At 35.7% G+C, this 14,627-nt stretch overlaps 1 protein-coding gene across 19 annotated transcripts in view; it reads right to left on the bottom strand.

Moving 5' to 3' along the window:
• Window positions 1-14,177, bottom strand: part of LOC147388953 (NADP-dependent glyceraldehyde-3-phosphate dehydrogenase-like) — a 31,785-nt gene extending 17,608 nt beyond the window's left edge. For 10 of the 19 annotated variants that reach the window (XR_015171043.1, XR_015171037.1, XR_015171038.1 and 7 more), the window contains exons 1-9: window positions 13,426-14,177; window positions 12,412-12,557; window positions 12,241-12,312; window positions 6,503-12,150; window positions 6,327-6,419; window positions 5,207-5,266; window positions 5,050-5,096; window positions 3,844-3,899; window positions 637-756 (exon numbers count right to left, since the gene is read on the bottom strand). Coding sequence is in view for 1 of the 19 variants with exons in the window: in XM_086419898.1 (XP_086276024.1) it covers window positions 637-756; window positions 3,844-3,888 (165 nt within the window). In the remaining 18 variants the exon portion in view is untranslated. Of the gene's footprint in view, window positions 1-636; window positions 757-3,445; window positions 3,701-3,843; window positions 3,900-5,049; window positions 5,097-5,206; window positions 5,267-6,326; window positions 6,420-6,502; window positions 12,151-12,240; window positions 12,313-12,411; window positions 12,558-13,425 lie in introns of those variants that run through there. The other 9 variants (XR_015171045.1, XR_015171050.1, XR_015171040.1 and 6 more) reach the window with 9 other exon arrangements.
• Between the last annotated feature and the right edge of the window lie 450 nt (window positions 14,178-14,627).

The following is a 14,627-nucleotide window of genomic DNA, read 5'->3' as shown; positions in this document are numbered from 1 at the left end:
GGGAGGGTAACCTATCGTTTTCTGTGAATGGTGGCCACATGAGAGAGAGAGAGAGAGAGAGAGGAGTTTGGAAGGTCTATCCTATGTGTGACGAGCAAGAGCATGCAACACATAAATGTGAACCAAACTTCCCACCCTCGCTGCCCAAACTTGAACCACAAGGTTACTGCCCAAACTATTTCTAGTATAAATTGCTAAAATAAATGGGGAGGCACAGAATCAGGGAGGGCAACATTGGTTGCTGACAATTTAACTGTTAAAACAACACGAAATAAGGTTATATTTTGCCTCGCAATATATCTACATATCAACACATCCAAATACATTCATTCATGTTCACTTCAAATTTCTTACAAGTCTTACTTAGCTATTTTGTCACCCCAAGCATACCATTTCATGTAATTGAAGATTGGTGAATAGAAAGAGAAAACCACTGACTTTATTCTTAGGTTGAATTGAATTCATAAAACAACAACTCATCATCCTTTGATCAATTACTCACATTACGTATAATAATAACACTTATGCTTAGCAAAAAACAAAAAAAAAAAAAAAAAAACAATGATAATAAGAACATCTATGCCTTAAAACAGTCACGTTTTTGCCTTAAAGCAGATTATTTTTAATGTAAACTACCTGAGTTGGTAGCTTAAACACAAGCGAGTTTCCGGCTATCAGAGCAGGGACAATTTTAGAGATAGCAAGGTTGACAAGATAGTTGAAGGGTGGGATTGCCAAAATAACCCCAAGTGGAATCTGCAATTAAATACAATCAAGTTATACAACCAATTCTAGAACATTAAAGGAAAAATAAATAAGTGAACACTTCCACGCAATTTTTGAATCTCATTACAGTTTCAAGATGGTTTTAATTGGATAGAACATATATTTATTTCATAAAACTAATCAAAAAATTCTGGAACATTTACTTCTTAATATAAGGGAGTTTGTATATTATAATTTTATTAAGATGTGAAACAACAATCTTAACAAGAGTAGATTTCCCAATTTCAACAAATAATTTGGCAATGTGGACATACTAGATTAAACTAATAATTTCGACAAGAGTAAATCATCTACCTACTGCTTAAATTGGATACTTCCCTAGCTAGTTTCATTTTACAAGTTTTCCAAAACATTCCCCCAGAAATGAACACATTAGAACTACTAAATTCTTTCAAATGTTAGTTTTAGATTAACTTCTAGTTGTTTAGTCACAATAGTGTTAAAAAATGCAATCGTGGCTAGGGATTTGTTGGTGGATCTTAGTTATGTGAACATGATATGAATTGCTACAATTAGAAATCAGGAAGAGGCAATTCAAATAAGGGTGTTTTCCAACATAATATCAATTAAAAACCTTTAATGCCTTCAAACGTAAGAAATAATTTGAGATGGGCGAATCCGTACCTCTTTCTTCTTCAAATCTGCTAAAGATGACCTTGGTAATTTGAGATAATCGAGTAAGAGATCCAAGCCCTAGATCAATGATTTTGAAATCTGATTATGTCTGGAAACCCTAGTTATTTTTCTTCAAAATCCAAGATTATGTGAGTGAGAGATCGAGTGAAGAATTAATGTTCAAAATCAGATCGATTGTGTGAGTGAAAAAAAGTCGATCGAACGAAATCTAGTGTGAGTGAAAGAGAAAGAATCGATCGAATGAAAACAAGTGTAAGTGAAAGAGAACGAGTAGATCGAACGAAAACCAATGAGTGGAAGAGAGAGATTTGATCGAACAAAATCGGTGAGTGAGAGAGAGAGACATTCGATCGAAGAAAAATCGGTGAGTGAGAGAGAGAGATTCGATCAAAGAAAAACCAGTGAGTGAAAGAGAGAGACAGAGAGAGTCGAGAAAGAGAGACACACAAAGAGTCGATCGAACAAAATCAAGTGTGTGAGTCAAGTTTGAGTCAATAATAACGATACGAGTTGAGTCAAATGAAAAAACGTCTGAGTCAAGTCAAGTTTGAGGCGAAAAAAATATCTTTTTTGTGGATTAGCGACTGTGGGCATCAATCGCTTAAAACGACGACTCAAAGCTGTTGTTTTTTCCGCAAAAATCTCGTCACTCTTTACCCATTATGACGTAGTAGGTGAAAATTTTAAGTGAGTTTGGAGCTTATTGTTCAAAAGCCTTAAGGAGTTAAAGGAGTTTTTTATTATCCATTAAGCTTGCTAATTTACAGGTATGATCTATGGTATTCATGTTCATGAGTTGAGATTGATAGAATGTTAGAGCCAAAATCTGTGTAAATGGGTTTAAGACCCAACACCAGTCATCCTCATCTCTTTCAATCTCCATCTCCTTCGCACCCTTTCAGTCTGTTTCCCTCTTGGTCAAGCACTCACAACAGCACCACCATCACCACTATTTAAAGCTTTTATTGAGTCTCTTTAGGGATGCACCAATAGTAGCAGCCCTCTCATTGTTCTTTTTCTCGAGGAAGGTGAGATAATAAATCAGTTTTGATTGTTCATTATCATTAACGGATCTATTTTGTGTGCAGGTGAACAAGCATTTAATTATGATTTTGTGGAATTTTTTTGAACTTGGTATCCGATCGGTCCCTTACTTAGGTACGATCAAGCCACGTTAATAATTTACCAATGAGCCTTAAATGAATATGTTCATGTTTTGGAGTGATGATAGGACTAAATATAGCCATGGGGGTTCAAGAAACAATCATTTTCGTACCTTTAGGTTAGTTTAGTTTTTTGGGAGCTTTTGGAGGGATCATTTTGTAACCCAACCCTCTCTACCAATAGTCTCATCTGGAGGAGCTTCTCCATCTGTCTTGATATGTTCCCATTGTTAAAGAAAGGTATGCAGAGTTTGCTCCGCTAGGAGGGGACGCTACAAAAATTGAGGTATTTAGAGGTGGTTTTAAACTGCCATCAATTTCGAATAAACCGCCTCCAATATGATTAAGGGCGGTTTTATCAAACCACCCACTATAGTGGCGTCGCTGATTCCTTTTAGTTGCTGACTAAGGGCGGTTTTAAAACCGCCTCAAAATAATGAATTAAGGGCATTTTTTTATATTTTAGAGACTATTTGAAAACCGCCTCTAATAAAAATAATTTAATGGCGGTTTTTAAAACCGCCTCTCAGGAATATGATTTAAGCGCGGTTCTTATATTTGTAGAGGCTATTTTAAAACTGCCACTAATAATAATAATTTAATGGCGGGCGATTTAAAAACCGCCTCTAATACTAATAATAATTTAAGGGCAGTTTTAAAACCGCCTTGAAATATTATTATTTGAGGGCAGTTTTTATATTTTAGAGGCAGTTTGAAAACCGCCCCTAATAACAAATTAGTTTTAAAAAAAAACAACATTAGAGGCAGTTTAAAACCGCCTCTTATGTTGTAAAAAAAAAATTAATAAAATATTCATTCCAAAATAAAACCTAAAATTATATAAATAAAAAGAGCTGCTATTGGCACTACAAATTTCACTTATCACTTGTTTATAAAAATACCACAACCTGTAAATGAATATTTTACCAAACATAAGTACAATCTACCAAAAATGCATCTTCGAAATCCAAAAACAAATTACGCATTCACGAATATTTTCACTATAAAAAAAAAGACAACTCTATCAAATATAAACAAATGTGATATGATTCTTGGATTTAGTATGCACTTAAAGCCAATCATCTCCCATACTCCACCCCATCTCCATGCTCACTCTGGCAAAATAAAATGGTAAAGCCATAAATCATGTACAACCAAAATACTTGGATATCATGAGGTTCGTTGTTTTGGGTAAGTAATCTACTTAACATTTTAGCGAAAGCGATGCAGAAGTATGGAAAGTAAAAGAACATTGTACCTTTTCGTGAATGAATGCTCTCACTTGTTTTCGGCATATTACCATTAAAGATCACCCTGAAATACAAAGAAACAAATAAATGGATAAAATCAAACAAGATGGCCATTATTTATTTACACGATTTGTCCACTTAGCATACATTTTAACATATGAACCTGCAATACTACAGAGACTTGCAATACCACTCAATGTCATAAGGTTCCATATCTATCCATATCCAGTTTCAAACTCACATATCCCTATCCTTTCGGAGTCAATTTAACCAGGACATGGTTCAATCCCAGCTTAGTCATAAAAACAACTCCTACATTAATCAATCCCACATTAATAACCTTGATTTGAAAGTTCAAGGGTGCCACTACAACCAAGTCCATCTAGTAAAAAAACATTCAACTTCACTGACAAGGTACTTGCCAAGTGTCTGACTTAAATAATGAGCAACCTTTTATAAAGTACATGGAGATTCCCTAAACGTAAGTCCATCTTGCTAGCTACCTCATTGACTATCGCCAATGGAAGACTTGAAAGGACCATATTCCTACAAACAGATTTGGACAAGACTTGTGGTTGGTCACAATTAATAGGAGTTAATTGTGTTCGATCTGAGAAAAAAAGATACATGCAGTCAATGATTAGAGCTCATCTCATTCTCTTAATATTAACAAATAAATCTCAAAAAGGCTAGTTCAAACTTGGTGCATTAGGAGGGTCCACCATTTCACACTTGTTATTGTTGAAGCAGTCTTACTACAAACTTAGTTCAACAAAGTGGGAGTGGTATAAGAGGGGACTTGGGAGCGAGGGTAGGGAAACATATATTGCAAACAAGTTTTAGTTTAATTGCTACTAAGTTTTAGTTTAGCTTTTATGGAAAAAAAAAATGAAGGTGGTGTCAATTAGAGTACAAGGATGATGTGCCAAATGTGATATACATAGACAGGGTGGGGCCTTGCAGAATGGTAGGTTCTACTCTCTTGCACATGCACCACATGTGCTACACTGAGGCTGGCAGACAGTCTGCAGTCTACGGGGTAACCACTACAATTTTTACCTCCTAAAATGTTAAGGGAAACTGTTTTACCAAATACCAAGTACCAAAAGTAAAGATAACACTGAAAGTTACAACGTAATGAAATAAACTATAGTTTTTGTTTATTCCTATTTTGAGTAGTTCAAACAATACACAACTTTTAAGTCTTTCCATACCTGCAATGTGCAAACAGAATCTGTTGCGGAAAAGATTGCTCCAATGGCTGAAAGTAATCAAATGGGATACATATGACAGCACAAAAAAATGTGAACTAAAGCAAAATACAGCATAAAATATAGGGGAGATAAGAAGAGAGTGAAATAAAGAGAGTACCAAAATAATCTCCAATCTCCAGGGCACCTACGTCCATCTTTTTAAATATTTGTCTAGCACCTAAGTCATGGATTGGAGAAAATCATGAGAAACTAATGCAACACCTCTATTATACAGGACACCTAAGTCATGGTTTTCTATCAACATATCAATGCAGGACACCTATGCACATGTCCGTGTCTTTGTTACATAGCTTGTCGCTATCCACATGCTTGCTCAAATCTAGATTTTAGTTCAATCCACGTTGGATGCTGTATCAAATCACAAAATAATAATAATAATAATAATAATCTGTAACAATGTGCCTACATGAGACTTTGGTCTAGTCCATAATTGAAGTAGGGCCCCAAATATCATATAAAAAAGAATGGACTAATTGCATGACAGACATGTCATCTATTAAGTACAAACATAATCAAATAGGTGTGTAAGATGACGAGGAATGAGGATAGCACAACCTCCACAAAGTAACAACAAGAAGGGTGCAAAGCAACAAGAAACCCATAAAAGTCTACTCATTCATTGAAATTTTCCTAGCTTAAAGTTTTCCTAACATAAAAGTGAGGGGGACTGTTGAGTGTAAATTTTCCTCCACTCTCGGGTGTCATACCCTAGTTAAGCCCAGTGAACCTCTTATATTCATAGTTCTCCCTCTCTCCAACAGATTGGTCTTTTGTAGTAGTTGGTTGGTCAACACCATAAAGAAGATGTCCTAGCTTAAAGTTCAATCAAATAATCCCAACAGATTTCTCTCCCTCTCCAAGATCAGTCTTTTTGTAGTAGTTGGTTGGTTAACACTACAAAGGAGATTTCCTAGCTTAAAGTTTGATCAAATAATCCCAACCACTTCTTGATAAGATACTTCAAAAATAGAGAAAATGAAACAATGAGAAAGAAACTATCCATAAATTTATGTGTTACTATGGCTAGTTGATCTGTGCGATGGGCCAATAGAGCAGATGGTTAAACACTTCTTTCATTTATTTATTTTTTCAAAAAATACAAATAAAAAATAAAAGTACAACATAATGTACCATTCAAAGTATAATATAAGGCACCCTTTGCCTTATGTAAACACATACAAATAAACTAAATTAAGAAGTAACAGGGGGTGGAATACCGTTATGGCAATCTAAAGTCCACTGCACTTTTGATGTAGTACACAGAAGCGATCCACACCAGTAACGGGTGTCCTTAAGACAGAACAAACAGCCTAAACACAGCTAGTTAGAGGAGTTGGCTTAGCACACAACATAGTTAATTTTATCAAACACTAATAATGGAAAATTGTATTACCTTCAAAAGCACACTACATTTCACTTGAGGCGCAGAAATCGCAAAAACATAAAAGAAATCCGGCTTAAATGTTATAGATTGATAGGCAAACCTTGATGAATTGAGAGTGTGAAATGCAAGCTACACCAAAAAAGAGTTAGAAATAGGAGAAATTACCAATGCAATAACCATTCTAATTCCAAAAACAGCATATTACCGTTTTCTGAATTAATCTTTTACCAAATAGGAAAAAAATTGTTTTAAATCACTAAAATACCCTTTAGTGTTTATTAATAAAATGCACTTTTTGAGAAGGGTATTTTTTCCATTTAACTTAGATAAAAAATTAACTCCGAAAATGGTAATTTACCATTTGCGGAATTGAAATGAATGGGGTGCTAAAATACTCAAGCAAGGATTACAGAATTCAAAAACAGAATCCAACAATAATCTGAATTAAAGCAGTATATGATATAATAGGATTCATGTTGCTGACCCCAATAACTGGGATGAGGGGTAGATGATGATGTGTGTATGTCTTTTGGAGTAAAAATATATATACATAGAAAACAAATAATTATTGAGCATACCTCCTCTGCACTAAACGGATGAAGTGTTGGGGAGGAGCAAAAGCATGTTCCATATCAACTAGTGCAACCACCATCTTCTTTGCTTCGTTCTTAAACACGTCCAATGCAGCACTTGCAATTGCCACAACCTGGAATAAATAACCGAGTGCAGATCATTGAGACAAAGCATGTGTTATTCTAAGTGCAAATATGAACCCCACAGAAAAATAAGAAGCATTGATGGAAATTCCCAACCATATAATAGGCCGCACCTTGTACAAAACTACAATCCAGATCAGGATATTCTGGTGTTCCTGATGAATCCAGCAAAATTAGCAACTCATGCTTGTATGTTGTTACATTCAAGTTGTAGCATTTGCGACAACAACAACATTAACAACGCATCATCCCAGAGATTTGGTGTCAGTTAAACCTTGTTATGGAATTCTATTTCAATCCCAAATCATGAAAAGAAGATAAAATAAAAGTAAAAGGGTATAAGCAGGGGCGGAGCAAGTAAGGAGCTGGTGGAAAATTGTATAAGGAAAACCGTATTTATGAAAAAAGAAGAACCATGCTTGAATATGAACAAACACATATATATTAATCTTTCAATTATTGTAATTTACAAGGTAGAGAGAGGGACAATTCAAGTAATAACAATCAAAGAAGCATTACAAATGGTGAGAAGCAAGTTGGTTTATTTAGCACAGTTTCATTTGAAGCAAATGATGCCAAATGGACTTGTTAAACCGGTGTCACTGTTTGTCGTTCAGATTCCGAGACACGAGTTTCATAGAATTTAGCAATGAAGGCCGAGACTTTCTTGTCTATATCTGGTTTAGCTACCCATCTCCCTCTATCTTTGTCACTAGGACATACTTTTCGCACACTAATTGCTTCATCCAAGCCCACATCATCCCTGTTGTGTGGCCTCCTAGACTTGAAGACCTTGAGAATAAAATTAAAGGTAGCAGATTTCCTCTGCCAATTGTTTCCTACCATTGTTTCTGTTCTTATTCAATTTCTACACAGCTGTCCACAAAGTTCAGATTCTCAACCTAAGATACCATTAAGAAAGGTAGATATTATAATTGGGAGGAACACTAGCTCACAAGGTCTCAAGACCCAAAAGCATTTCGGATTGGATGTATGATTCCTGTGGAGAGCTTTTTTGGGCTTCCACTCCTCAAGATGTAAACTATTTCCCTATGATGGTTTGATCTTGATCTAACGGTCTACTTTCTTCGAGAGTGATGAAGAGGAAAACCAAGTGTCGAATTTGCAGTAGTAGAAACTATGTCTACCAGTACACGGTGCACCTGTTTGGTAGTTAATGGAGTACCAGCTCACTTGTGAAAACTAGACTCCATAGTGCAGGGACAGTTGGCTGATTGATATATTCAATGAAACCTTTGTCATAGGTTCAAGTCCAGTTTACCTACCTAAAAGAAAGAGTAGAAGAGACAGTTTTATACGATGCCTCAAATCTTTTATTCAAAATGTACCTATGACACTAAGCCACATTTGAACAAGAACTAGACTCCATAGTGCAAATGACATTGGAGTTAACATTAAGTTCCAAAACAGAAATGAAATGATAACATGGAAATAAACAAGACTTAATTGTACATCAGAAACAAAGTGAACACATATCCAAAGGACAAAAATAGGTCAGATTATAAGCAAGTAAATACAAAACCATAGACAGACGTGTGCACACCGATAGAAACACATATACACAGGTACACATAGGCATACTCAAATTCAATTGCAAGTAAATTATACTTTATGTTTTTGAAAATATCCTTTTCTACTAGTTTAATTTAGATCTGGATATCCTCAGATCTGACCCTAATCCAAACCCAATCCATTTTAAGCCCTACAGCTAAAGTTCCAGTTCAAATCTTAGCAACTTTAGGCAGTTTTTGAAAGATAATTTTTTGATGTATCTCAGTACAATATCTCCAGTCTGTTGATTGTTATGATAAAATCATGCCTAGAAGTGATGGTGATGATAGAGTTTATACTACTTCATATAAAGTATAAACTAATTTTAGTATGTAGGCAGTCTAGGCCTGAGACTTGTGCTGGCAAAAAAGATTTGCAGCTCACAGGGAGTCCTAGAAAAGCAAGCACTTCTGCTGTAGAGATTAAAATATTTCGCTATGTAAAACGCACTTCAAGTTTTGGTTTGTCCTACGAGCATATGGGGAAAGATTGTTGACATAAATATGTAATGCTGACAATGATAGTTATGATTCGTACAATAGGGGACCTACCACAGGTTATGTATTCAAGCCCGGGGCAGCTGCTGCCACTCGGTGCAGCTTTCGACAAACTGACCTACAGGTGCTCCCTATTCCATGAGGGTTGAATATAGGAGTGATAGTGAAGTCACAAAAGAGTAGTTGTGCGTGGGGAGCATGTTAAAAGAAATCTAGATATGGATGACTAATCAAGTGTAATGACAAGTTGAAATGCACTAGCCAGCCACATCGAAGAACCCGAAGACATGCTCATTTTGTCTCTCGAAAGGAGTTGGGAATAGGATAGGAGAAATGGATTGAGAATGTTTAATGCCCCTCATTAGTACTCATTAATGGATCAATAAGGAAGGGCCAGAGGAACCAAAATGAAGTTCAAAAGGAGGGGAAAAAATGATGGTCACCCTCCTCCCTCTACATATGCTGGCCTTACCTTGGAACATTGCTTTTCTTCAAAAGAATCATTAGCCTTGGAACATCCTATTTTCATTTTCTTTTCTTAAAAGAAAAAAAAAGGAGAGATTCTATTGCCACACCAATTTTTGCTAACACCACTCCAATTCATATGTAAATCACCAAAGAATTAGTGCACATCTTGGGTGGCGTTAGCAAAAGTTGGTGCGGTAATAGAAGTTCTCCAAAAGTAAAAAGTTATGGAATAGATGAAGCTAAACATTTTCATCTGGAATCTTTGATATTTAGATAAATGCATGGACAATGTCCTAATTTGAAGTCACAAGAGTACCAGTTTCTTCCTATAGCTGTCTAATGGCTGCGGACTTGGGTTCTTCACCATCTTCAATGCCCCCCATACATTGTCAATGCCAAAATGGGCTTCACATACTAAATATTAGATACAAATGAAAGAGTCAAAACTGAGTATTTTTAGTAGTCAATTTTTTTGGGCAGGTATTAGTTTATTTTGAAATAATTACGGATGAAAAAAAAAAAGAAGGAAACTAAGCAGTCTATAAAAGCTCCCCTAAAAATGAGAGAAGTTATCTGAAGCATCCATAAAACCCCCATAGATCCCCATTCTTGCCTATGCACTACGCGGCTAGGCGAGCTCCCAGATTACAAGAAATCATATGGATGTGTGTGACTATGTGAGCATAAAAAGTAATTATATAAGCATGATAGTATATATCAAGCAAGAATTTTGTATCAATAGAAAACAAAGAAATTACAACCTTCCAGTGTCTAGTGTTTGGGAGACCTAGTTTGTCTCCAACAAACTCATTACGGGCCAGCAAAGGTAAAGAATTTACAGAATCAAATAAAGCATTAGTCAGGTCACCTAGGTGCCAAGGCACCATTGCCTTGATCACCAGGCAAGCACCTTTGAGCATTTGCATTGGGAAACAATTCTTATTTTCTTTTAGTATTGGAACCAATGGTCTACTAATCTAGTTACTAGTATCTATCACCTGAGGCATCTGCCATGCACCAGGGACATTCAATCTTGAAGCCACGAAAACCAGTAGGAAAATAACAGAAAGTTATCAATTTTGCATCAGCTTACTGTTTTATATAAATAATAATGACTTTTCAGGGATGATCCATGTTCTTCGTGCTCTTGAACCTCTGTTATTAATTATTCTTAATTTGTCCAAGTTTTCAATTCGACTTAATCCCTCTAGAAAACCTATACAAGGAATGCCATTTACCTCAAAGGGATGCCATCAACCTCAAAAGTACTTCTCCAATGCAATAATTCCTCCCAGATTGAGTTACTATACATATTACCTAGTGTCTGTTATGTTTTAATCTAATTCCAAACCCAATACCTCCTTCCCAGCCCCAGCCCCAGCCCCAACCCCACCCATTTTCAAACAGAAGATAGATGATAAAAGCTTTAAGATATGGCTTACATACATCCACAATCCTAGTACCAAATAAGAAATCCTAACATATTTTTTAGGAAAGAAAAAATGAAATTAGAGTTTTGGGTCATCCCTCAAGTTGGTTGGTCCAAGTTTCAAAGTGGATAAAATTAAAGAATATGTAAAATAAACATTTGATTATAGAAAAATATAAGAATCACCGTTTTTATACATGAAACTTTACTCTATCCTCTCAACACCTCCCAATCTCAAAAATCAGAATTTTCAGGCCCATCGAGGTGATGAATCTCAACAACAAAATGATGAATCTGAGATATAGAATGAACCAGTAAAACAATAAAAATATTAACTAAAACATAAAATCAAATCTTAAGTTGAAATTTGGCCATGGTGCACTATAGCTATGATGTGCTCTCTCTCACAGAGAGAGAGAGATTGAAAAACAGAAAATAAAAAAGTAAAAAAAAAAGAGAAGAATATATGAGAGGAAAGAAAAAGAAAAGAATTAAAAAACAAATAGAAAGAGAGAAGGAAGAGGCATACCAAAGAGCTAAACAATGGTAAACTCAGCACAAATTGGAAGGGGTGTTTATTGATCAAGAACTATTTGTTGGAACTAATTGGAGGTGATGAGTAGCATAGTAAGACTAGTGATACTAGTCAAGCTTTATAAATAATACAAAAAATTCAATCAAACTATGGTCATGGGAAGAATGAAATAACTTTAAAGCAAATACAGATTTTTAGTCTACTATGTATGACTATAAACTACAATTAGGGGACAATTGATCTATTAACGAGTACAAGTCACCTCATTCTCAGATTAGGCATCATAACATAGATTTATTTGGGTAAAAGATGGCTTACGGATCCTAATTGTTTGTGATATGGGAAAATTTCAAAATCAGAAGAGGAATTTGCAAGAGGGCCATATAAATGATAAGTACGACAATAATTACCTCTAGCTTCCTTTTCTTCTCAGCTTCTTCCTGTTTCAGCTCAAGAGGTAAAGCAACAATTCTATCAGTATCAGTAACAAAGAAAAGAAATTTAACAAGTCTTATTAAAATTTTGCTTACTTAAGTCTGCTTGAGGCGAGCATTCTCCTCTTGGAGTTGGTTCAGTGCTACTTCTAGCTCCACCATGTAAGCCTATAGATGTGTGAGAGGAAATTCATTAAAGCATGAAGTAGACAACAGAATGTGAACTAAGAGCAGAAATAAAATGAACTATGCCAATTGCCAGTAGACCTGCGGTGCACGACTATCAAGCCAATATTGGGTTGTATATGATAAATTCTTTTCAAAATTTCACGAACGGCGAGTGTGTCCCTGGGCACTCCATGATTAGGCCATTCAGGGTATTGTATATGGAGAACATAGGGTGGTTCCTCAGACTGAACGAACATAAACAAAAGTAAAGCAGAAAATACCAATCCATTACATCAAGGGTCTAGAATTATTGGTGTAAACTAAAACTATCCAAAATAACCAAATAAAGTACAAAATCAGTAGTTGGGAAAAGTGATTTAGAACAACCATATCAAAAGACCATCTCTACATAAAAGTATGACAACAAGCTTGGAAAATCTACCATATAACATGTAATAATCAACATGTAACTCACAAACTCTTCTATCAGAATAACAATAATAAGATCCAACGGCGTTCAGTTACCTCAACTGCGTTGGGAGGAATTCTAGAAAATGTTCTTTTATTTTCTGAAACCAAGGGCAGTTTTCTACTACCAGGCCCCCAGTCTTCATCTTCATTGATTTGTTCATTTTCAGGCACATTCTTGCCAAACATTTCCTAGTAGGTGAACAATAGACAACACAAATACAGAATACCTAGCTATAAAAATGAGATATTAGGGTTTTGGTTTGAAACTGAACCAAAGATAGAATCAAAACTATAGAAAGTTGGATTTTGGTTTGAAATCGAACCAAAAATCGAATCAACACTACAGAAATTAGGGTTTCGATTTGAAATTTAACCAAAAATAGATTAACAAACCTGATTAAAGCTTCGATAACAAGAAAAAAAAAAAACCAAAACCTGATGAACCTTAGTACCAAAACAACCAAAGATTATACAGAGAGAGAGAGATGGATAGAGATCAATAGCTAAAACGCACAGATCTGAAGAAATAATAAATTAAAAACCCAATATCACTAAGTTAGATAGATAGGTCTAACACTAGAATAGATCGAGAGCTCGAAAAAAGAAAAATAGAAAAAAAAAAAAAAAACAAGCCTGATGAACCTTCAGCTTGAACAGATCGAGAGAGGGCGCGATTTTGAGAGAGAGGGCAGATTGAAAAGAATCGCGCCAAAAATTTCCTCAACAAATGCCCCGTTGATCTGGATTTTGGGGCGTTTTTCCAAAAACTGCCATCATGATCTGGTTTGTGCGGCGTTTTTCGAAAAACGACCCTGTTGGTCTGAAATTTGAGGCATTTTCCTATAACCACCGGTGTAAAAACGCCTCCAATCAATCTCTGTCAAAGTTGTTCTTTGTTCTTCCACAGCATTTCTGATGAAATCGCCTCCAAAACCGCTTTCATTGGCTTATCTCGACGCTTCGACCAAACCGCCCAAAATAAGAGCCTCTAAAAGCCCTAATTTTTGTAGTGGGAACTCTTCTACTTTTGGGCACTAACTCAAAGGAGATGGCTATCTATAGTGGTTTATCAAGCTAGAGTGGCCAAACTGACGGGCTCTCTAGTAATCGTTCAACTATTCTAGATGGGGTTATCTGTAAATCATGTTGTAGTGAAATTGTCCTTGATGCATTGATTTTGGACTATGTCCGAGTCTTGATTAGCCTCAGGAGAAGTGCCCGTGCAGACAGTGCAGCACAAAAAGCTTTGGTCCAGGTGATAGAACTTTCTTCAAGAGATAATCTTCCCGAAAGAAATAGCATGTCTTATCGTCAACCACCTGTTGAGGTTGTGAGAGCATTACTCAATGGAGAGGAGTCACTTGGTGAATTTCCATTTGCAAGTCTGTTACACTTTGTAATGTCTGGCTTTCGATTTCGTTTTTAGTCTCAATATTGATTAGTTATTAAACGTTGTTACTATTGCTTTCTCTGCCTTGGTTATGCTTTTATTACTCTTACCATTTATTAAAATAGAGGTCTTGGATCTACAATTTCTCTTCTGATGCCCTTTTTGAATTATATGGCTCTTTCTATCTTATATCCATGTTTTCTGAAGTTCACTTCTGTTTTACTTGTCTGTAACAGTGACTTAAGTTTTACTTTTAACCAGTAAATTTTATATTGACTAGTGTTTAAAGTTTCGGCTGGGTCATCCCAGTCTTCGGGGATATTGATTCGGTTTTTGGGCTTACTAACTTAAATCAGCCCTTGTCTGTGCACCGATGTTATAATTTTGAAGGTAGTTTATTGTATACATGTTGATACCTAAAAGCATCATCTGGAGAAATTTGCATTTGTTCATT

Source organism: Akebia trifoliata, chromosome 12, assembly GCF_017979445.1.
Source record: "Akebia trifoliata isolate Shusen 1 chromosome 12, ASM1797944v1, whole genome shotgun sequence".
Taxonomy (NCBI): Eukaryota; Viridiplantae; Streptophyta; class Magnoliopsida; order Ranunculales; family Lardizabalaceae; genus Akebia; species Akebia trifoliata.
Note: the sequence above shows the minus strand (reverse complement) of the source record. Positions and strands in the feature narration are given on the sequence as shown.